Raw genomic sequence first — 24,005 nt, forward strand, 5'->3', positions numbered from 1 at the left:
TGCACTGGACTGCGCTGTCATAATGGAACTCATACTAATGGGGATTACACAAGAAAAGAGAAAATATATAATAATACAACAATGAAAAGCAACTGATTTACCGTAGTCCCCTCCTAAAGTCTCTGAATCTAAAATCACTTAATCTTAAATCACACACTTTAATACAAACACACACTTGCAATCAAACACTCGCGCTGCTCTCCCGGAATCCACAAACAAAAGTTAAAGAGGACCTTTCATCAGTTTTGACATAGGCTAATTATGGTATTACCTTGTAGGGCGGCCCCCACTGATGCCATGGGTGTATATATTTTTTAAAACCACCCCCCTCCCCCCCGTTCGTCCGCTGTGGCCCACCGATGATTTGGCGCACTGTATTACAATGAGCATTGAACTCGCAACGGGCAGGAGACGCAGTCTTCTGCTGTGGACGTCTCCTTCTACTTGGCTGTGAGCGTTATCCAATCAGAGCGGACCACTCACAGCCAGGGAGAAGGAGCAAGATTCCTCTCTGATTGGATCGTGCTCACAGCCAGGTAGAAGAAGACGCCCACAGCCCGTTGCGAGTTCGATGCTCTTTATAAAACAGTGCGTCAAATCATCTGGGGGCCACAGCGGACGAACGGGGAGGGTTTGAAAAAAGAATACACGTCATCAGTGGGGGCCGCCCTACAAGGTAATACCATAATTAGCCTATATCAAAACTGATGAACGGTCCTCTTTAAGTCAGATACCAGATCCTTCCTCTAATTCTCCTTCCTTATGTTGCCAGACACTGCTACTATATCCTGGTGCGGTGCAGCGCCACAGTTTTTTCACATCCAATCAACCTGTAATATCAGGAATCAAGGAGCAAGAAAGTGAAACACCGCAGGCCCTTTGGGCTAAAAGATGGATTTATTCTACTCTACTAACAAGGCATATCAAATATAAAATTCCAGTTTTCCAGAGTCCGCCCGACCTAGGTTTCGTCCCTCCTTCTTCAGGGGCATATGCCGGTTAGTCGGTGTGTACTTCCTTTTATCCACAGCTCGCCAATTAATTGGTACAATTAAAAAAGGACTTCATATAAGCATTACAATAGTGTTAAAAATATCCCCAACATTAGCTTCTATACATCTTTTTCTAAAATGTCTTTTTCAAAAATACAATTATTTAATATACACTAATTACAATGATAAAAACCATATATTTCCTCCAACTTCCCTATGTCAGTATTCAGACACACAGAATCTCATAGTAAGTGCATTTACTGCGACTTCCCTATGTCATTATTCAGACACACCCAATATAACAAGTACCACAAAACAAACAAACATATATATCACCTCTTTGTATAGATAACACAGGATCCACCATTCACAATTGGTGATTGTCAGAGCTTATCAACTCCCTCCCGACCCCCGCACACGTCATAGAGCATGCCTGAAAAACATCAATATCTGATCGACGGGGGTGTCAGGTGATCAGATATCGATGACCTATTGTCAGGATAGGTCATCAAAATACATGGCCTGCACTACCCCTTTAGCAGCTCAGGCAAGATGGCAGCCACCATAATAATGTGTGTCACTATCTGGCAGAAACAAAAATTTGGAGATACATTCCCTTTAAAGCTGAATTAAAGTTTTATCAGTTTTAGTACCTTTATTATGTGTCCTTCTTTAAAAAATCCCCCAGCAAGTATCGTGTAGAAAAAAACAAGTCTTCTAAGATACTGAGATAAAAAAGAGGAAGTAGGGAATCTCATTTCATATACTTACAGCATTAGTATTGAGCCTGTGAAGAAAAAACTTCCGCTTCTCCAACAGACAGGCAGTTGTCTGATGTAACAGCAAGTTGTGCATTTTTACGTTCGCTGCTGTTGGCATTATATTCAGGAATTCCTAAACTACAATATAAAGGTAAGAATCACTACTATGCATATATCCTGTTCTCTCTATTGTGATCTGCTATACTCTTCATGTTAACTTGTAAGTTTTTATTTCCAAGTGCTAGTGATGGGGAAAGGGGGAATAGTCAACATTTTAGATTTTCCAAAATTCATCATCTCTTTCCAGAGTTAGGGCTCATGCACACGACCGTGTGCCGGCTGGGCCCGCGCAGCAGTCCGCAATGCATTGGCACTGACAGCGGGGCTGCCGCACGCGCATCCCACTGTCCGCACTGCAAAAAAGCAGTGCTTCTGTGGGTTTGCGATCCGTGCCTCAGTTCCGCACCGCATCTCCCGGATTGCGGACCCATTCAATTGAATGGGTCCACATCCGTGATGCGGGGTGCACACGGCCTGTGCCCAAGTATTGAGGACCCGCTGTTTGTGAGCCACAACATGGCCACGGCCGCGCAACGGCCGTGTGCATGAGCCCTTATAGTTAGTTTATAAAATGCAATAACATTCACATATTTACGTTATATTTTAGTAGTTAAAGGGATATTTATATCTGGACACTTATGACATATTAATAGGATCTGGCAGTCCAAGGTACTGTGATGTGAGCATATGGTATTCCAGTTTGACAATGGCAACAATCACATCAGTATATGCACAAGTGTAACCTGAAATAACCAAAATAGGTAACGGAAAAATAAATATTACCCACCACACATCATACCACTGTTCTGAAACATAGTGCACTGATCACGCCAGCTTTGTCAGGGAGTGCTGGATCAGTATTGGCAGTGATCTTAGGCCTCATGCACACGGCCGTATTGTGGCCCATTCCGTGAGGTTTCTCTCCGTGCCTCCGCACCACAAAAAAAATAGAACAAAGTTTTGCAGTGCAGATAGATCACGGACCCATTCAAGTTGAATGGGTCTGAATCCATCTGCGGAATCCGCACAGAACGGCCGTGTGCATGAGCCCTTATGCAGCTGGGATTACTTATGATATTGCATCTTGCCAGGCGCATGTTTCAGTGTGATGAAGGAACATCGCATCCAACATCCAGGAGTAGGGGATTGCTCATGCTCACAAATCCATGCAACCACACAATGCTGCCTATGGGTGCCATATTTTCGGTCTGTGTCCAATCTGCATTTTTTTGGGCGGATCGTACACAGACCAATTTGTTTCTACGGGGCCGCAAAAAATGTGGACAGAGCACAGATGTCATCCATGTGCTGTCCACATGCATGAGGCCGAGCCAAAAATGATATAACATGTCCTATTCTTGTCGGTTTTGTGGGCAAAAATAAGCATTTTTCAATGGGGCCTGCAAAAAGTGCGGGATGCACATGGACCACTTCAATATTTTGTGGACCTCCAATTTGCGGACTGCAAAACGGATACAGTCATGTGAATGCCCCTGAGGGTGAATGCTACACTGAACTTTTTCTAGTGCAACTGATTCATTTTAACGCTGAACTACAGCTGCAGTCCAAATGAATGCGTTCAGTTGAATGTCATTTTTAAGACTGCAGCTGTCATTCAATAGTTAAAATCAATCATTCGCGCTACAAAAAGTTGCAGTGTAGTGCAGGCCTATAACTCCTAACCTTGCTCATGCACACACACTTCAGCACAGAAGTGGAAGAGCGTAATGAAAGAGTTCTACAGCACAGGTAAAAATGGGGCTGGTGATGGGTCCGCTAATCTGTCCTACTCTGATTTCATTGTAAAGATTTGTGGTAAGAACTTAGGGGGACATTTATCCCCCTAAGTTCGGCAGGTGGAACCCAAGGAAAGTTAGTGTGCTGCATAAGACTATTTACTAATACTGACTGATATAGCAACGGCTACCACTAGGTTCCTGACCATATGAGTAGGGTGTCTAATCCAAGTTTTCACTCTCGGTAATAACCAGAGAACCAAAAAGACTGCACAAAGCACTCAAATACTCCACAACGTGGCCACTGTCGTATATAGAGCGTGGGAGTGTCATGTACTGTAATCCCTCCACAATGCTATGAGACGCCCGCAAATAGAAGGGTGACTTCATCCTGTATTCCCTTTCAAGCACCAAGGTCACCTTGATGACTAAACAGATAGCTAAACATATTTTTCTTAAGGCGGTGCACAAGGCCTTAGGACAAAACAAACTAGGGGCAGGGGCCTGTTCTCTGCCATATCTCCTCGAGGGCTACACCCTCTAAACACACATTAGCAGCGGGGTTACCCTTGACAGTGTTAGACCTGCTTGTGACTTACCACTTGGTACATACATTGGGTAAAATACTTAAACGTTGCAGAACCCGTAGAAACATTAGTGCAAATAAATAAGGCAATAGCATAGTGCAAGTAAATTCCCATTAAAGTCTTTTTCTTCATTGCTGCCGGATCAAGTGCACCAAACTGGAACCATGTATTGCAAAAGTCTTTGGTAATCCACAGGAAATAGCAATGTCGTTATTTGTAATCCACAGGGGTATAATAGGAGATAGCCACAAGGGTAACGAGAACCCGTTAAGCAAAGTGGGTTCTAACTCAACCTGAGAAGGGGGGGAAAAAGAAGGAATTCGTGCAGACGATGCAAACTGGTGAGGGAGGAGGAGCTTGGAGGGGTGGAGTCTTCACTTTCTTCATTTGCACTGGGCTGTTCCATTTCTCGTTCTTGGGCTGGGCATTTCCCTGTTTTCCCTACTTGAGATTCGCCTTTGCTTTGTGTCTTTTTCGCACGGCAGGACTTTCGTTTCTTTCCAAATTGACTGCAAACTTGTAGTTAAGATGCGCAAATAATATTGCGGTTTCCTTTCTTATGTTGCGGTTTCTTTCCTTTTGTTGAGACTTGTCTACTTGGTGTAGACAAGTCTCAACAAAAGGAAAGAAACCGCAACATAAGAAAGGAAACCGCAATATTATTTGCGCATCTTAACTACAAGTTTTCAGCCAATTTGGAAAGAAACGAAAGTCCTGCCGTGCGAAAAAGACACAAAGCAAAGGCGAATCTCAAGTAGGGCCATATTCACATTGACCCTAGTTCACCAAACGGACTGTTTCTCCCCTTTTGTGCAAGCTTATTTCAATGCAAGTGTACAACTCACGATAAAGTAGATTGGAGTTATAATCATCTGCGCTGACAACTCGTGGGACGCCACGCTAAGCGCAACTATCCGAACACTTTACCACTTCTACAAACAGTGAGTACTTGCTATATTGTATCACAGTGCAATAGTGGAGCTATAACTGTGAGACGAAGTTACCTCTACAAAAAGGAATGCTTGTACTTATACGCTAAGGACAGTCCATTGTTCCTATATTGAAGGACTAACGCATTCATTTATTTTTTCCTGCTTGGAAGAATCGCATATTGCGGACCAATATAGTGACTGTTTTCTTATCCTGTATTTCAGCGATCCTACTAGAGACATTCACTATTAACCATCTGATGCATGACGTCAATAACCCTTAGTATTATCACATTCTATCTGTATTGATATATATTTATTCATTGATATATATTTATTCATTTATTTATTCACAGTATAGATTTACGTATTTTAGGTGTATTATTAATTTATCAGGTACCGTATGTATATTTAATAAATTGTTTTAACATAATACTGTGCAGTGGTCGATGTGAACTAGATGTAGGTGTGCCCCTCTTATTCTATTTAATATTTTATCTCCTTTTAAGGTTTGGGGTAACCTTTTTAGGGGGAGCACCCTTTTTCATAGCAACTTGGAGGGTGAGCCATTCCGATATATCCTATATATTTGTATTCATGAATATTCTAGATTTTTTTTTTTCATCAGTAACCTCCCTTCTTGCTTGTGGGCCAATGGGAAGGCTGCCATGTCTTTGTCTGAGCTTAGCAACATCCCTAGCAATCAATAGGAAAGTTGCCTACCCCTTACTATATAAGATCCTTCCCAGCAGCCATTTTCTGTAGTTTTATGGAGTTCTGATAGAGACAGCAGTGCCATTGCTGTGCTCTGTGCTTTACATTGCTGTGCTCTGTGCTTTATCTAATTACATTAGATAGTTAGTTAGCTTATATATATATACAGGGAGTGCAGAATTATTAGGCAAGTTGTATTTTTGAGGATTAATTTTATTATTGAACAACAACCATGTTCTCAATGAACCCAAAAAACTCATTAATATCAAAGCTGAATATTTTTGGAAGTAGTTTTTAGTTTGTTTTTAGTTTTAGCTGATTTAGGGGGATATCTGTGTGTGCAGGTGACTATTACTGTGCATAATTATTAGGCAACTTAACAAAAAACAAATATATACCCATTTCAATTATTTATTTTTACCAGTGAAACCAATATAACATCTCAACATTCACAAATATACATTTCTGACATTCAAAAACAAAACAAAAACAAATCAGTGACCAATATAGCCACCTTTCTTTGCAAGGACACTCAAAAGCCTGCCATCCATGGATTCTGTCAGTGTTTTGATCTGTTCACCATCAACATTGCGTGCAGCAGCAACCACAGCCTCCCAGACACTGTTCAGAGAGGTGTACTGTTTTCCCTCCTTGTAAATCTCACATTTGATGATGGACCACACGTTCTCAATAGGGTTCAGTTCAGGTGAACAAGGAGGCCATGTCATTAGATTTTCTTCTTTTATACCCTTTCTTGCCAGCCACGCTGTGGAGTACTTGGACGCGTGTGATGGAGCATTGTCCTGCATGAAAATCATGTTTTTCTTGAAGGATGCAGACTTCTTCCTGTACCACTGCTTGAAGAAGGTGTCTTCCAGAAACTGTCAGGAGGACTGGGAGTTGAGCTTGACTCCATCCTCAACCCGAAAAGGCCCCACAAGCTCATCTTTGATGATACCAGCCCAAACCAGTACTCCACCTCCACCTTGCTGGCGTCTGAGTCGGACTGGAGCTCTCTGCCCTTTACCAATCCAGCCACGGGCCCATCCATCTGGCCCATCAAGACTCACTCTCATTTCATCAGTCCATAAAACCTTAGAAAAATCAGTCTTGAGATATTTCTTGGCCCAGTCTTGACGTTTCAGCTTGTGTGTCTTGTTCAGTGGTGGTCGTCTTTCAGCCTTTCTTACCTTGGCCATGTCTCTGAGTATTGCACACCTTGTGCTTTTGGGCACTCCAGTGATGTTGTAGCTCTGAAATATGGCCAAACTGGTGGCAAGTGGCATCTTGGCAGCTGCACGCTTGACTTTTCTCAGTTCATGGGCAGTTATTTTGCGCCTTGGTTTTTCCACACGCTTCTTGCGACCCTGTTGACTATTTTGAATGAAACGCTTGATTGTTCGATGATCACACTTCAGAAGCTTTGCAATTTTAGGAGTGCTGCATCCCTCTGCAAGATATCTCACTATTTTTGACTTTTCTGAGCCTGTCAAGTCCTTCTTTTGACCCATTTTGCCAAAGGAAAGGAAGTTGCCTAATAATTATGCACACCTAATATAGGGTGTTGATGTCATTAGACCACACCCCTTCTCATTACAGAGATGCACATCACCTAATATGCTTAATTGGTAGTAGGCTTTCGAGCCTATACAGCTTGGAGTAAGACAACATGCATAAAGAGGATGATGTGGTCAAAATACTCATTTGCCTAATAATTCTGCACGCAGTGTATAATACAGATAGTTAGTGGGAGATAGTCAGTGTAGGTTAGATACTGATATAGTGTAGCTGATCCAGTGCAAGGTGTTAGGTAGTGTGATAGGTTCTGATGTCCATATATACATGCTACAGACATAGTGCTGTGATGTCACAAGTTCACAACAATACTTACTGCACCAATCAGTAATATATAGTCAGACCTGCCAAAATGTGAAGTTGCACGTATCGCACCATAATATGTGCATCATTAATTGCCGATTTGTGCAATTGCGAATATATTGGAGCACTCTATCTACATATAAAGCTATTGTAATGTTCTTCCGTGCCAACCATTTTCTCCAGTCTCAGGAAACTTCTAACAGCTTGAAAAATGTAGCAACAGTGACTCACGCCTGTATTGCGTGCGCAATACACGCATATTACATTGCCAATTTTCGCAGTCAAGAAAATTATCGCGAATTCTCGAATTCATGATGAATATTCACCCAAATATTTGTGAAATATCGCAAATTCGAATAGTTCCCCTGCCGCTCATCAATATTGACTATTACTTCTTATCACAATCAACTACCTATTGTGTCACCCTCCACATAGATTGTAAGCTCTTGCGAGCAGGGCCCTGACTCCTAGTGTTTTTCATTTGTATATTAGCCAGTTACATTGTGATGTCTTTTGCTTTGTACATGAACTCTCTGAATTGTAAAGTGCTGTGAAATATGGGGGCGCTATAGAAATAAATATTATTATTATAGTAATATAGTATTTTTAGTACATCTCTATATGCCAAACCTTCGGATTTAGGGGTATGAAATGGAGACTCGCTGATTCTGCACAACATATTGTCATATGTTGGTGAGTACAATGAAGGAATTCAAGAGGGGCCTGGATGTATTTCTGGAGCGTAATAATATTACAGGCTGTAGCTACTAGAGAGGGGTCGTTGATCCAGGGAGTTATTCTGATTGCCTGATTGGAGTCGGGAAGGAATTTTTTATTCCCCTAAAGTGGGAAAAATTGGCTTCTACCTCAGTTTTTATTTTTGCCTTCCTCTGGATCAACTTGCAGGATGACAGGCCGAACTGGATGGACAAATGTCTTTTTTCGGCCTTATGTACTATATGTGACCATGTTAACCAAGAACAGAAGAAGCAACAGAATTGGAAAGCTGGGATTCCAGTGAGTAGTGCTGACCTAACAATATTTTTGGTGCATGTTAACCAAGAACTACAGTGGTTTCATAGTAAAGCCACTGGCTAGAACTAACCCAACATTCTAATTTAATTTCATGTTTTTTCTTTTTGGAATTTTTTTCTATGCATACTGTAGATGTTTGTGAATCCCCCCCCCCCCCCCCCCTTCCTTGCATTGCACAATCTGCAGCTTGTAAATCATTTCCTGTTTTATATGTCTATAGATAACTTTTTTCAGGTACCACAGAAAAACACAGATTTCCCATTTTTGCAAAAATGAAACTCAGTCTTCTCCACATCTGTTAATTCAATAAGATAGAATTTTTCAACAACTTAAAAAAGTCAATTAACTGTCTGCATATTTTTGCACAATATAGAGTGTGTGCACACATGGTATTTTCATAGTCCCTGTCAGGACCAAGCCACCATTTTTTTTTCATCTTGCATTCCAGAACGAATAGCATCATGTTATTTTTGCGGCAACACAACAATCTTGTTTTTTGTACTCTATAGTTTATCAGATAACAAAGATGGTAACTGTGTCCTAACAGAGTAAAGAAATAACAAAAAACAAAGGACCCTTAAAACATAATATTTTTATTAATATAAATCCTAAAAACTGGGACCTATAGATAAAGGTCACCATAGAGGGCAAAACAAAGCCCCTATAATATGGTAAGTGTAATACAATAGATGCCCAAAAAATATCGAACCTAAAGGGAGGGAAAAACCCAGGGACAATAAAGAATGGTAAAGGTCTAGAGGTGTGAGGTGTACTAGGGGGAGACTCTCCCTGCGGAGACCCTAGTGTATCCTCAGCCTGGAGACAACCCCTAATGGTCAGATTTCTCCGTCCTCGTACCTACACCTGGCAAAACCCTGGGTATCCCTAAAAAGTGAGACCTTAAGTAAACATCACTCCAACGCGTTTTCCCCGAATGGGTTCCTCAGGGGGCTGATAAAGGTTAGATAGAAGGTCAAAAGTAAGATATAAGTAAATGCAAAATGATAATAATGGTAGAGGGCCAGACAGGGACATGTACAAGGGAAACAAAGATAAAATACATCACGTCACATGTAGTCCTGATGGACGCCAGCATAGATGTCGAGTCCCTCTACAGTAGCATCCCTCATGATAAGGGACTCACAGCTGTGGCGGAGTATCTACGCACAAGAGGGACATATTGTCGAGCACATAACCATTTTATCATACTTCTCGCGTTCACCCTCACACATAATTTTTTTCTATTTGACAGGCGATTCTACCACCAGCTGAGGGGGACGGTAATGGGGAGCTCTGTGCTCCCACATATGCTATCCTCTTCCTGTGCTGGTGGGAGGACACTATCGTGTTCCCAGGCTATGATGTGTGGTGGAATGAAAAAATAACATTCTGGACATGATACATAGATGATGTCTTTGTACTGTGGAAAGTAAGGAGGAATTCATCACCTTTGTAGAAATGTTGAATGTCAATAGTATTGGCTTGAGATTCACGTATGAATTACATACTGATTGTATCACTTTCCTAGACGTTAAGGTTTTTAAACAGGAAGAAAAACTAATCACCACAATTTTTAGGAAATCTACTGCTACCAATGCTATACTGCATTGGGACAGTCACCATCCTCCTCCCCTCAAGAGAGGCATTCCTAGGGACCAATACCTCAGGGTCCGCAGGAACTGCTCGAACCCTGAGGAATTTCATACTGAATCCAAGAAACTTTATAATCGTTTCACCGTGAGGGGCTATCCAAAAGCCACTCTGAGACAGGCATTTTAACATGCATCAGCAAGAGACAGGAAGGATCTCCTTATCCTTAAGAAACCATGAGGATGGAATATCACTCATTCGTCTTATTCCACCTTTGATGTGGTGAATGTGGAGGTCAGAACCATCCTCAACAAATACAGGCCCATCTTATTAATGAACCATGATCTGACACATGCCATCTCCCCCCACCTGAGTATAACCTATCGCAAGGGGAGGAGTCTTATAGACCGCCTGGTACATAGCCATTACCTGGCTGCAACTGACACTTGGCTTGACCGTTCTCCGGTAGGGATGTTTCAATGTGGCACGAGCAAGGCATACAATTTCATCTCTGTTTCTAAAACAATTACGTGCTCTGCAACGAACGAAACAGTCCTTATTTGTGACTTTATAAATTGTAAAAGCAAAGGGGTCATGTACATCTGCCCTATCTATATCAGAAACCCATTTGGTTAGGTAATATTAATCAGTGCAAATAGCAATGTGGGTATCTGGTTTATTTTTATTAACAAAGTGACTGGGTATACTATTTGGGAATGCCCTCCTTATTACGGTATCCACCTACTGTTTTCCTGCTATATACGTTAGGGTACACCTTTTGTAGGATCTACCTTTAGGGCACATGTGTTTTGTATGCCTTTTTAGCTATCAATTACACTACTACATTGCAGGACGCATCCTCAAGTCACCCTTCCTAGCACGTGGGTTTTTCTCAGTGCTGGGAATATGCGCTGTACTACACCTATTGTGATGTGTGGGTCTCACCTACCGGAAGAGGAGCGCGATTTGTGAGAACCTGCGCGGCGCTTCCACCGGAAATGTCACATGCGTTCCACCTACCGGAAGTGGAGCGCGGCTTGCGTTCCACTTATCGGAAGTGTGGTTCATGGTGCGATTGGTTACGTGCTGTGTCACTACTTATAACCAGCCACTTAACCCACCTGTGCCTGCATCATCCAGCACTAGCGAGACAGTAGGCGTCACAAGGGCATCCCACATGTAAGTAGGCTTCTGCTCGTGTCTTTTTCTTGGTTTGGGTATTATTCCTCCTGATTGACTGTTTATCTTGTTTTTTGTACATTGTATTTTTACTCATACCATTTTGGGGTATGTATATACATTAAAAGGTAACTGTCATATTTTTTTTATTTGCTAGTTTATTAGAGCTAGGCATGTATACCTGAGTTAGTCTGTCAATGATTGTCAAAAGATCTGTAATTACCTTATAATAACAGCTTTCATTAATGTCCCTTGTCCCTTTCCACTGCTCCCTTAAAAGACAGTTGCTAGAGCTTGTCTGTCTCCGGCTAAGAAGACAGGAAGACGGAGGGGAGGTCCTTCACACTGCATCCCTGCATTAGGCTTCAAAATGAGGAGGCGTGTCTCTCAGTAATACAATCTGATTGGCTGGCAGGAAGCTGCTGGCTACAGCAAGTGTGTATGTGAAGTGAGGGAAAGCAGTGTTGGCCTCAGAGAACTGACAGAGCAGCCATCTTGAGAAGGTCCCCATATTGTAAATGTTAAAACAGCCGTAACTAACTAACAGTTGTATGTGAAGAAACTAAAGATTGCTCTATGCATAATGCTGCTGCAGCAGTAACATATGCTAAAATTGATTTTTTTTTTTATTAAAACATGACAGTTACCCTTTAATGCTCAATTTTTATCGTTTTAATTTTGCCAATTTTATTTAAAATTGTTCATCCTTGAACAACACATACAATAAGTACATATACTGTATTTATAGTGCATATTAGTTATGGGGGATTCCAAATATGTCTTATGACATATTAAATGAAATATAATTTAAGAATTTCTATTACTGTAAGTGTGCCTTCACACATGGCAGATTTTGTTGCCAAATTTTCTTCTACTGAATATCAGTTTCATTTACCTGAATGGGGCTTGCGAAAATCTGTGGAGGACATTTATCAAAATTGGTGCAAAGGAAAACTGACTTAGTTGCTCATAGCAACCAATCAGATTGATCCTCTCATTTTCTAAAGGAGCTCTGAAAAATGAATTGTGGAATCTGATTGGTTGCTATGGGCAACTAAGTGAGTTTTCCTTTGCACCAATTTTGATAAAGCTCCCCCATAAGCTTGCTTCCAAACCAAACCCATGCAGATAAACATAACTCTCATAGACATTTCTGCAACAAAATTTCCATATAAAGGCACCCTACTTTATTTTATTATTTTATTTATTGGACCCATAAAGGGACTTGGGCTTCAGTTTGACTTTTTACTTACATACACAGGCAACAATACACAAAGGTGGGGACCTATATCATGCCCCCAACTGTCTCCATACTGACACCAGCGCCGGTGATCATGTAACATTCCCTGTGTAAAATTTGAATAACTTAGGGCTCATGCATACAAACTTATTTTTTGTCCGTATCCAATCAGCCATTTTTTTGCTTATCGGCTGTGGACCCATTCACTTCAATAGAGCTGCAAAAGATGCAGTATTATTACCACTTTACAAAGCGTTGGTGCGGCCTCATCTGGATTATGCAGTTCAGTTCTGGGCACCAGTCCATAGAAAGGATGCTCTGGAGCTGTAAAAAGTACAGAGGAGAGCGACTAAACTGATAAGGGACATAGAGGGTCTTTGTTATGAAGAAAGATTAAAAGAATTGAATTTATTTAGTCTTGAGAAGAGACGTCTAAGGGGACACATGATTAACATATAAAAATATATAAATGGGCCATACAAGAAATACAGTGAAAAGCTGTTCCATGTAAAATGCCCTCAAAAGACAAGGGGCACTGCCTCCGACTGGAGAAGAAAAAGTTCAGTCTACAGAAGCGTCAAAACTTCTTTACTGTAAGAACGGTGAAGCTGTGGAATAGACTTCCTCAGGACGTGGTCACAGCAGAAACAGTGGACAGTTTTAAAAAGAGTTTAGATGAATTCTTAAAAGTAAACAACATTAATGCTTATAAAAACGTGTAGAAATCTGAGTCTCAATTCCTTCTGGGATTCGCATCCCCACCTATCCCTTGGTTGAACTTGATGGACTTATGTCTTTTTTTTAACCGTAATAACTATGTAACTGTTTTATTATGGGTCAGACATTCTGTTGCGCAAAATGCGGAACGCACATGGCCGGTATCTGTGTTTTGCAGATCCGCAATTTACGGACCAGAAAAACGGTTATGGCCATGTGCATAAGCCCTTTAGGCTGAGTTTACATCATCGTTTAGCTTTCAATCTTCTGATCTGTCAGAAGAACAGGAAAAAAAAAAGGATCTATTATTTTGAGCAACAGTTATGATCAGTTTGTGTCAGTTCCATCAGAGATTATTGTTGAACAGATAAAAAGCATTCTGCTTGCAGTACTTTTTCTCCTGTCAAACATAACTGATCTCTGACGGGACTGACACAAACTAATGCTACAGTAAACTGAGACATTGGTGGCATATTGCTAGGAAGGGGTCCGCCCTTCATTAATTTCTATGGGACTTCTGAAAATAGTCGAGCACTGGCTCAGCTAAATCCAGTAGTCCCATAGAAGTCACTAGAATGGTGGCTGTGGTTGCGCGGTGCGCTTTCCATTCATTTCTGCAGGACTTCCTAAATTAGCCAAGTGCGCACGCTCGGTTATTTTTGGAACTCCCATAGAACTTAATAGACAGCACGCGACATATGCGGGGTGTGCTCTCCTTCACTTTCAGGGGGCCGTTCTGGAGATAGGTATGGGTCTCAGAGGTGGGACCCACGCCTATCGGACTTTGATGGCATATCTGAGCAATATACCATCAAAAGTCCTAGGTGAGACAGCTGTTTTAAAGCATCCCTCCAGGCCTCCCCATTCTAAGGCTGATCCTCTTAGTATATGTGCAGCAGCTCCCTGATAATCTTTTTCTCACTGGTTGTTTAGTAATCTGTATTTTATTATCACACTTGTGGCTTTTGTCTATACACAGCAGCCTGAACCAATGAACTGAATATATACAGTATTCCAACATGATAAGGACCCCAAACACACCTCCAATATGAACACTGCCTTGCTAAAGAAACTGAGGGTAAAGGTGCTGGACTGGCCAAGCATGTCTCCAGACCTAAACCCTATTAAGCATCTGTGGGGCATCCTCTAAAGGAAGGTGGAGGAGCACAAGGTCTCTAACATCCACCAGCTCTGTGATGTCGTCATGGAGGAGTGGAAGAGGATTCCAGTGGCAACCTGTGAAGCTCTAGGGAACTCCATACCCTAGAGAGTTAAGGCAGTGCTGGAAAATAATGGTGGCCACACAAAATATTGCCACTTGGGGCACAATTTGGCCATTTTCACTTAGGGATGTACTCACTTTTGTAGCCAGCGGTTTAGACATGAATGGCTGTGTGTTGAGTTATTTTGAGGGCACACCAAATTAACACTGTTATACAAGCTATACACTGACTACTTTACCTTGTATCAAAGTGTCATATCTTCAGTCCCATGAAAAGATATAATAACATATTTACAAAAATGTGAGGGGTGGACTCACTTTTTGAGATACTGGATAGATAGATAGATAGATAGATAGATAGATAGAGTTCATTGGTTCAGGATGCTGTGTATAAACAAAAGCCACAAGTGTGATGATAAAGTACAGATTACTAAACAGCCGGTGAGAAAAAGAAGATTATCAGGGAACTGTTGCACATATACTAAGAGGATCAGCTTTAGGGCTCATTCACATGGGGCACATGGGACACCGGCCGTGTGCATTCCGCTTCCGTGGGGTTCCGTTCCGTGCCTCCGCACCGCAAAAAGATAGAACTTGCTCTATCTTTTTGCGAAACAGACGGATCGCGGACCCCATTCAAGTGCCCCACGGTCGGTGCCCGTGCATTGCGGACAGCAATTTGCGGTCCACAGCACGGAGCCCTTACGTTCGTGTGAACAAGCCCTTAGAAAGGGGAGGCCTGGAGGGATGCTTAAAAGAGCTGTTTCACCTGGGACTTTGATGGTATATTGCTAAGAACTATGCCATCAAAGTCAGATAGGCGCAGGTCCCACCTAAAGTCAGAGCAACTAGACTAGTATTTTTCCTGAAGATATTTTTCACTAGTCATCTGAATGAGATTGAGAAAGCCACTCGGATGACTGACAAAACGTCTTTAGAAGAAAAATGCAACAAGAAAAATACAAGATCAGTTGCTCTGACTCATATTCCATGACCTGGATGAATGAGAGCTTTCACACACTACTTACATAAATTGTGTGCTCCTGACTGGACAGTTGTTTCAATAATACTCTGTAAAGGTACCTGAACATACCTTATTTCTTTAGCTGTACATAGTTCTTTTACAGACATCTGTTGTAAAATGTTACAGGCAAGGTCATATGCTCTATGTTTTGTATCGACATGGAGAAGGTAATGACCAGCAAGTATGCCCTTTTATTCTCCCCTTTGCTTAAAAGAGTTGTCCCATGAAAAATATTCTAGTTTTCAAACCAGCACCTGGATTTGAACACTTTTTTAATTGCATGTAATTAAAAATTTAGCATAGCCACTGAGTTATTCAATAAAATGTATCTGTATAGCGCCACCTGCTGCTTTTTTCTATTTATTTCTTTGACCTGCCCACTGTAAAGGCCGCACATGCTCAGTTTCATCCTTCAACTGCCTCCTGAGCTGTGATAGGGAGACCATTGACACGCCCCCTTAGCTGCAGCAGAAAAGACCCTCCCCTAGAGCTGCCAGCAGAGCAATGAATGGGGAGATCTCTGGTTCCATGTAAGATACAGGGCTGGTTCTAGTTTTCTTAGAAAAGGTTTATCATTTACTACATGATGTCTGATTAAAAATGTTTACATTAGTCATGGGATAACCCCTTTAATGTTGCTGCACAACCTGTGCTCAACAACCGGGTCACGGCTGTTATAAGAGTTGAAATATCTCGTAGTATCGCTCCTGTAAAATACAGATTGATATGTAGACAGAAAAGTATATAATGCTTGCAGTAAGTAACAATTTCTGTATGTTTTTTATTATATAGAGATGCTTTCAGAGGGATACTTGTGCAAAATCCAGGCTTCCTATGACAATGACTGCAGGTTGCATCACAACCAGAGGACTAAAGAACCAAAAGAAGTGGCTGGTGTATGCACTCTCAATTATTTATCTGCCCGTGAGACCCGGAGCAAAAGGATTTTCAGGAAATTTGGTTCATTTGAAAAGCACAACACTCAACAAGAGGGAGACCACAAGGAAATGGTGGAAGGCTTGATATATGAATGTGAAAAATCACCTTTAGCAAGCATAAGTGGAAACTCAAGCTCAAGCAAAGATGCCTTTTTGGTCCCATCCTCTTGCAAACATATCTGTAGAGACTATAATGACTTGCATATAGCCGGAGACCAAGTGAGGGCTATCAACTCAGTCATGAGGGATTTCACTTCTGATAGCAGCTTTGAATTTTGTGAGGGACCTTTCTTGCAATCGTATGAAATTCCTTCTAATATGGATTCATTAGGTGTCCAAACAAATAATATCAGCAAAAAAGGCAGTAAACGGTATTCCTGGAAAGTATGCAGTGAAAAAGAGAAAAGCATCGTTAACCCTGAGCAACCAATGTCTAATTCAGTTCTCAATGAGTATTTGGAAAGAAAGATTATTGAGCTCTATAAGCAGTACATGATGGATATAAGCTGCAGTGCATCCACAAACCACATCATGACCTCAGAAGTCATCATGAACAACATCCAGCAGATAAGCATGCAGTTGTCACGAGAACAAAACATGGAAAGACACAAGGCCAAAGACATGGTCATCAGTTTCTTGCTGAGGCTTGCAAGTGAAAAACAGTCTAATGTTATCAGCACTCCGGATCTTCAGATCTCATCTAACCTTGCTTAAGAAGACAAATACATATAGTAAGAAAAATGTAAGATGTTCTCAGCCATTATATAAACCAGGACCCAACCGTTCAGTACAAGGACAAACTGCAGTACACCAGCAGTGCTCACACTGTGCTGATCGGCTGAAGTTGCAAAAGTCCGACCCCCTCATCAAACATTTATGGCCTACCTGAAGGATAGGCCAGCAATATTACAGTCCATGATAGCTGCTTTACAAGGGTTCGAGATACCATTATCAGATTGGCTGGGGTCCCACAGCCCCCTACCCCACCCAATCAGCTGGCTCCAGAAATAACCCGATGCGGCCTCTACACAACGGACAGAGCTGCGCTGTCCCCTATGTTTATTTCCAGCACCACCGGTAGTTGATCCGTAGTGTGCTGGGCTTCAGACACCACCAATTTTATATTCCTCAATATCTAGAACCCAGACAACCCTTTTAAAAAGTTGCTTGATTTAGAATTAGTATGAATCCTAGGTATATTATCATTATGTTTGGCTTAACACATTTGGCTCCATTTTTTTTTTAACTACAATGGCCAGATTTAAAATGCTAAAAAACAGAAACCTTCAGAAGAATTCCACTTATAAAAGGAAAGTAAAGGTACCCATACATATTAGTCTAAAGTCGATCAAAATGGACAATTTCAACCAAAAAGATTGTTAGTCTGTTGAAATTTAACAACGTATAAGCATTTTAACTGACAGACCATTATCGTCTGAAAAGAAGCTGTCTGTGTTTAATATTTTCATCTGATTTCGAAAGATGTTTCGTTCAATGAAGTATCATTCTTGGATAAAAGAGCTATCTCTGATAGAACGTACCTAGAAAGACCTTTTGTCCATCGCCCAGTTTCATTGAACATGTATTGGCAGTTTGATCAATTGTAACAGTCAATATGGACTAAAACGTGTATGGTTGTGTCTGCGAAACGAACATCCACCAGATGATTGTTTGTTCAAGTGATGTTCAACCATCAAGCAACTTTTATCTAGTGTGTATGGCCAGCTAAGGAGCAGAAATGTCTGAAACAAATCTGCCGCGTGTCAACATACCTTTACAGAGAGATTTTTCTGTTTTGTTGCATTGGCATTTTTTAGAAATGTGTAAATAAATGTAATAAACATGTTCAAAGATGTCTGAAATATTAAAATATCAGGTTATTTATCCTGAAAGGTGAATGTCATAAAGGAAATCAATGAAAATCCCAATGCTAGAATTGCCATTTTTGGTCACTTTGCTTCCCCAAAAAATGAAATAACAAAAAAGCAGTAAAACACAACAAGAACTATAAGGCCCCTTTCACACGGGCGAGTATTCCGTGCGGATGCGATGCGTGAGGTGAACACATTGCACCCGCACTGAATCCCGACCCATTCATTTCTATGGGGCTGTGCACATGAGCGGTGATTTTCACGCTTCACTTGTGCGTTGCGTGAAAATCGCAGCATGTTCTATTTTGTGCGTTTTTCACGTAACGCAGGCCCCATGGAAATGAATGGGGTTGCGTGAAACTCGCAAGCATCCGCAAGCAAGTGCGGAAGCGGTGCGGTTTTTTACGCACGGTTGCTAGGAGACGATCGGGATGGAGACCCGTTCATTATTATTTTCCCTTATAACATGGTTATAAGGGAAAATAATAGCATTCTGAATACAGAATGCATAGTAAAATAGCGCTGGAGGGGTTAAAAAAATAAATAAAATAATTTAACTCACCTTAATCCACTTGATCGCGCAGCCCGACATCTCTTCTGTCTTCTTTCTTTGCTGTGTGCAGCAACAGGACCTGTGGTGACGTCACTCCGGTCATCACATGATCCATCACATGCTCTTTTACCATGGTGATGGATCATGTGATGGATCATGTAATGGATCATGTGATGACCGGAGTGATGTCACCACAGGTCCTGTTGCTGCACACAGCAAAGAAAGAAGACAGAAGGAGATGCCGGCTGCGCGATCAAGTGGATTAAGGTGAGTTAAATTATTTGAAATTTTTTTTAACCCCTGCAGCGCTATTTTACTATGCATTCTGTATTCAGATTGCTATTATTTTCCCTTATAACCATGTTATAAGGGAAAATAATACAATCTACAGAACACCGATCCCAAGCCCGAACTTCTGTGAAGAAGTTCGGGTTTGGGTACCAAACATGCGCGATTTTTCTCACGCGAGTGCAAAACGCATTACAATGTTTTGCACTCGCGCGGAAAAATCGTGCATGTTCCCGCAACGCACCCGCACATTTTCCCGCAACGCCCGTGTGAAAGAGGCCTAAGGGTGGCTGCAGAGGGTGCGGATTACGTGTGGTTTTTCTGTACAGATTTTGTGTGACAAAAACACAGCGTAAGGGCTCATTCACACGAACGTGTGCTGCCTGTTGCCGTATTGCGGCCCGCATTTGCGGATCCGCAATACACGGGCACCGTTCCGTATGCATTCCGCATCACAGATGTGGACCCATTCACTTCCATGGGTCCGCAAATCCGGAGATGCGGAACAGAACGCTATGGAGTGCTTTCTGGGGTTCCGCTTCATGCCTCCGCACCGCAAAAAGATAGATCCCCATGCGGCTGCCCCACGGACTGGGCCACTGCATTGAGGACCGCAATTTGAGGTCCACAGCACGGGCACGGGCTTCACACGGTCGTGTGAACAAGCCCTAATACAGTACCAGAAAAGTGTATGAGATTAGACAAATTTCATGCACACTTTGCTTTTTTTCTTAGGTGCGGAAACTGACTTGTTGTACGGATTTATTCATGCAGTTCCGCAACTTCAATGGGGTTGCTTACATAAACAGAAAATCCGCAACAGAAATGCACCATATTCTTGCAGATTTTCTAGCCCTAAATAGGGCGACGGGCGTGCAGAAATCTATGTGCTTGTTGCAGAAAATTTGTGCGTGTAAAGGCACCCTAACAATTTGGTAGCAAAAACCACAGTCTAGAATACTAATCAATACCAACACAGGTAAAGTATTAAAGTACAGTATAAATGACAATGACAAGCATGTGAAGCTGCAGGGGCACACAGATGCATACAGTATGTTATTTGTGTATATATACATAGTTAGGCCTCTTTCACACGACCATATGGCTTTTTCAGTGTTTTGCGGTCCATTTTTCACGGATCCGTTGTTCCGTTTTTTGTTTCCGTTGTGTTTCCATTTCCTTTCCGTTTTTCCGTATGGCATATACAGTATACAGTAATTACATAGAAAAAAATGGGCTGGGCATAAAATTTTCAATAGATGGTTCCGCAAAAACGGAACGGATACTGAAGACATACGGATGCATTTCCGTATGTGTTCGGTTTCTTTTGCGGACCCAATGACTTGAATGGAGCCACGTGATTTGCGGGCAATAATAGGACATGTTCTATCTTTCAATGGAACGGAAATACGGAAACGGAATGCATACGGAGTACATTCAGTTTTTTTTGTGGAACCATTGAAATGAATGGTTCCGTATACGGACCGTATATGGAACGCAAAAAACGGCCCGTAAACAGAAAAAAAAACGGTCGTGTGAAAGAGGCCTTAGGCATATTCCTCAGAGCTTCACGTTAATCCATGTCCTGCGCATTAGCACTCTGAATTACAGATTTTTTTTTCAGGGCTTTAACAACTATCGCTGCAGTGCAATAAATGGTGGATCCATATAGCATTTGTATGTGTTAAGTACAGTTTATTTGCTCTCTATGTAGTTCATATCAGAAATTTAGTTTCAGTAAATGAAAATTTCAATCTTAGTTTTTTTTTATTCATGGAGAGGATCAACCAGTAAGTATTGTAGAGAAGAATGCATCTGACATATGGGATATTTCACTGCATGCTGTATAAAAGGGGTTGGCCCATCTCGCACATTTGTGGTATATCACTAAAATATGCCACCAATGGCAGATACGTGATTTCCCACCTCTTGGACCCACACCTATCTCTAGAATGGTTCCCCCAAAGCAAAGGAGAGTGCACCGCACATGGGCAGCGTGCTTTTGATTCACTTTTATGAGATCTCCGAAAAGAGCCGAGTTAGCGCGGTAGGCTATTTCCGGAACTCCAGTAGAAGTGAATGAAAATCGCATCACACAATCGTGGCCACCTCTCCATTCACCTCTATGGGAATTTTAGAAATAGCCAAGCCGACTCTCGGCTATTTTTGGAACTCCCATTGAAGCGAATGGAAGGTGACTGCGCTTGCGCAGTGCACCCTCGTTCACTTTGAGGTCCCCATTCTAGAGATAGGAGCAGGTCCCAGAGGTGGCCAACCTCTTTAATGGCTGAGTGCCAATGGCTACGGGTCCATGATGCTGACCTGTTGTTCAGTCTGTGCGCCAATGTATGAATGCAGTCCCAACAACATAAGCCTTTAAAGGGGTATTCCAGTTTTGTGACGTTTTAGACCAATCCTCAGGATAATCATCAATATCTGATTGGTAGGGGTGTGACTCTTGGAACCCCACTTATCAGCTCCTTGAAGAGGATGTAGTGCTAGTGCAAGAGCAGCATTCTCTGCAATGTTTACATTGTATTGGTGATCCAGTGGCATTACAGCTTCCTTTCTCATTCACTTGAATAGGACAAATAATTTTAATTACACCAAATCACCACTACAGTGTACAGTCGTGGCCAAAAGTTTTGAGAATGACACAAATATTTGTTTTCACAAAGTTTGCTGCTAAACTGCTTTTAGATCTTTGTTTCAGTTGTTTCTGTGATGTAGTGAAATATAATTACACGCACTTCATACGTTTCAAAGGCTTTTATCGACAATTACATGACATTTATGCAAAGAGTCAGTATTTGCAGTGTTGGCCCTTCTTTTTCAGAACCTCTGCAATTCGACTGGGCATGCTCTCAATCAACTTCTGGGCCAATTCCTGACTGATAGCAACCCATTCTTTCATAATCACTTCTTGGAGTTTGTCAGAATTAGTGGGCTTTTGTTTGTCCACCCACCTCTTGAGGATTGACCACAAGTTCTCAATGGGATTAAGATCTGGGGAGTTTCCAGGCCATGGACCCAAAATGTGAATGTTTTGGTCCCCGAGCCACTTAGTTATCACTTTTGCCTTATGGCACGGTGCTCCATCGTGCTGGAAAATGCATTGTTCTTCACCAAACTGTTGTTGGATTGTTGGAAGAAGTTGCTGTTGGAGGGTGTTTTGGTACCATTCTTTATTCATGGCTGTGTTTTTGGGCAAAATTGTGAGTGAGCCCACTCCCTTGGATGAGAAGCAACCCCACACATGAATGGTCTCAAGATGCTTTACTGTTGGCATGACACAGGACTGATGGTAGCGCTCACCTTTTCTTCTCCGGACAAGCCTTTTTCCAGATGCCCCAAACAATCGGAAAGAGGCTTCATCGGAGAATATGACTTTGCCCCAGTCCTCAGCAGTCCATTCACCATACTTTCTGCAGAAGATCAATCTGTCCCTGATGTTTTTTTTGGAGAGAAGTGGCTTCTTTGCTGCCCTTCTTGACACCAGGCCATCTTCCAAAAGTCTTCACCTCACTGTGCGTGCAGATGCACTCACACCTGCCTGCTGCCATTCCTGAGCAAGCTCTGCACTGGTGGCACTCCGATCCCGCAGCTGAATCCTCTTTAGGAGACGATCCTGGCGCTTGCTGGACTTTCTTGGACGCCCTGAAGCCTTCGTAACAAGAATTGAACCTCTTTCCTTGAATTTCTTGATGATCCTATAAATTGTTGATTGAGGTGCAATCTTAGTAGCCACAATATCCTTGCTTGTGAAGCCATTTTTATGCAACGCAATGATGGCTGCACGCGTTTCTTTGCAGGTCACCATGGTTAACAATGGAAGAACAATGATTTCAAGCATCACCCTCCTTTTAACATGTCAAGTCTGCTATTTTAACCCAATCAGCCTGACATAATGATCTCCAGCCTTGTGCTCGTCAACATTCTCACCTGAGTTAACAAGACGATTACTGAAATGATCTCAGCAGGTCCTTTAATGACAGCAATGAAATGCAGTGGAAAGTTTTTTTTTGGGATTAAGTTAATTTTCATGGCAAGGAAGGACTATGCAATTCATCTGATCACTCTTCATAACATTCTGGAGTATATGCAAATTGCTATTATAAAAACTTAAGCAGCAACTTTTCCAATTTCCAATATTTATCTAATTCTCAAAACTTTTGGCCACGACTGTACACGGCCTGCACTAGTGCTGCACCCCTTTCAAACAGCTGTTCAGCAGGGTGCCAAGAGTCGGATGTTCGCCAATCTGAAATTGATGACCTATCCTGAGGATGAAATCAGAATACCCATTTTAACATACAGTGGTGGCCAAAAGTTTTGAGAATTACATAAATATTGGAAATTGGAAAAGTTGCTGCTTAAGTTTTTATAATAGCAATTTGCATATACTCCAGAATGTTATGAAGAGTGATCAGATGAATTGCATAGTCCTTCTTTGCCATGAAAATTAACTTAATCCCCAAAAAACCTTTCCACTGCATTTCATTGCTGTCATTAAAGGACCTGCTGAGATCATTTCAGTAATCGTCTTGTTAACTCAGGTGAGAATGTTGACGAGCACAAGGCTGGAGATCATTATGTCAGGCTGATTGGGTTAAAATTAGGGATCGACCGATTATCGGTTTGGCCGATATTATCGGCCGATATTGAGGATTTTGAACGTTATCGGTATCGGC

General features: G+C 41.8%; 1 protein-coding gene across 1 annotated transcript; it reads left to right on the forward strand.

Annotated features, from left to right (window-relative positions):
- Positions 1-1,803: 1,803 nt before the first annotated feature.
- Positions 1,804-18,578, forward strand: TASL (TLR adaptor interacting with endolysosomal SLC15A4). The gene is made up of 2 exons (XM_040425002.1): positions 1,804-1,904; positions 16,457-18,578. Exon 2 carries the CDS (start codon positions 16,459-16,461, stop codon positions 17,314-17,316), a length of 858 nt encoding a protein of 285 aa, XP_040280936.1. The 5' UTR covers positions 1,804-1,904; positions 16,457-16,458; the 3' UTR covers positions 17,317-18,578.
- The last annotated feature ends 5,427 nt before the right edge of the window (positions 18,579-24,005 follow it).

Source organism: Bufo bufo, chromosome 3 (assembly GCF_905171765.1).
Source record: "Bufo bufo chromosome 3, aBufBuf1.1, whole genome shotgun sequence".
NCBI classification, from domain to species: Eukaryota; Metazoa; Chordata; class Amphibia; order Anura; family Bufonidae; genus Bufo; species Bufo bufo.

Bases quoted from the DNA above. Each gene is read 5' to 3' on its own strand.
- TASL (XM_040425002.1), top strand. From the start codon at position 16,459: ATGCTTTCAGAGGGATACTTGTGCAAAATCCAGGCTTCCTATGACAAT.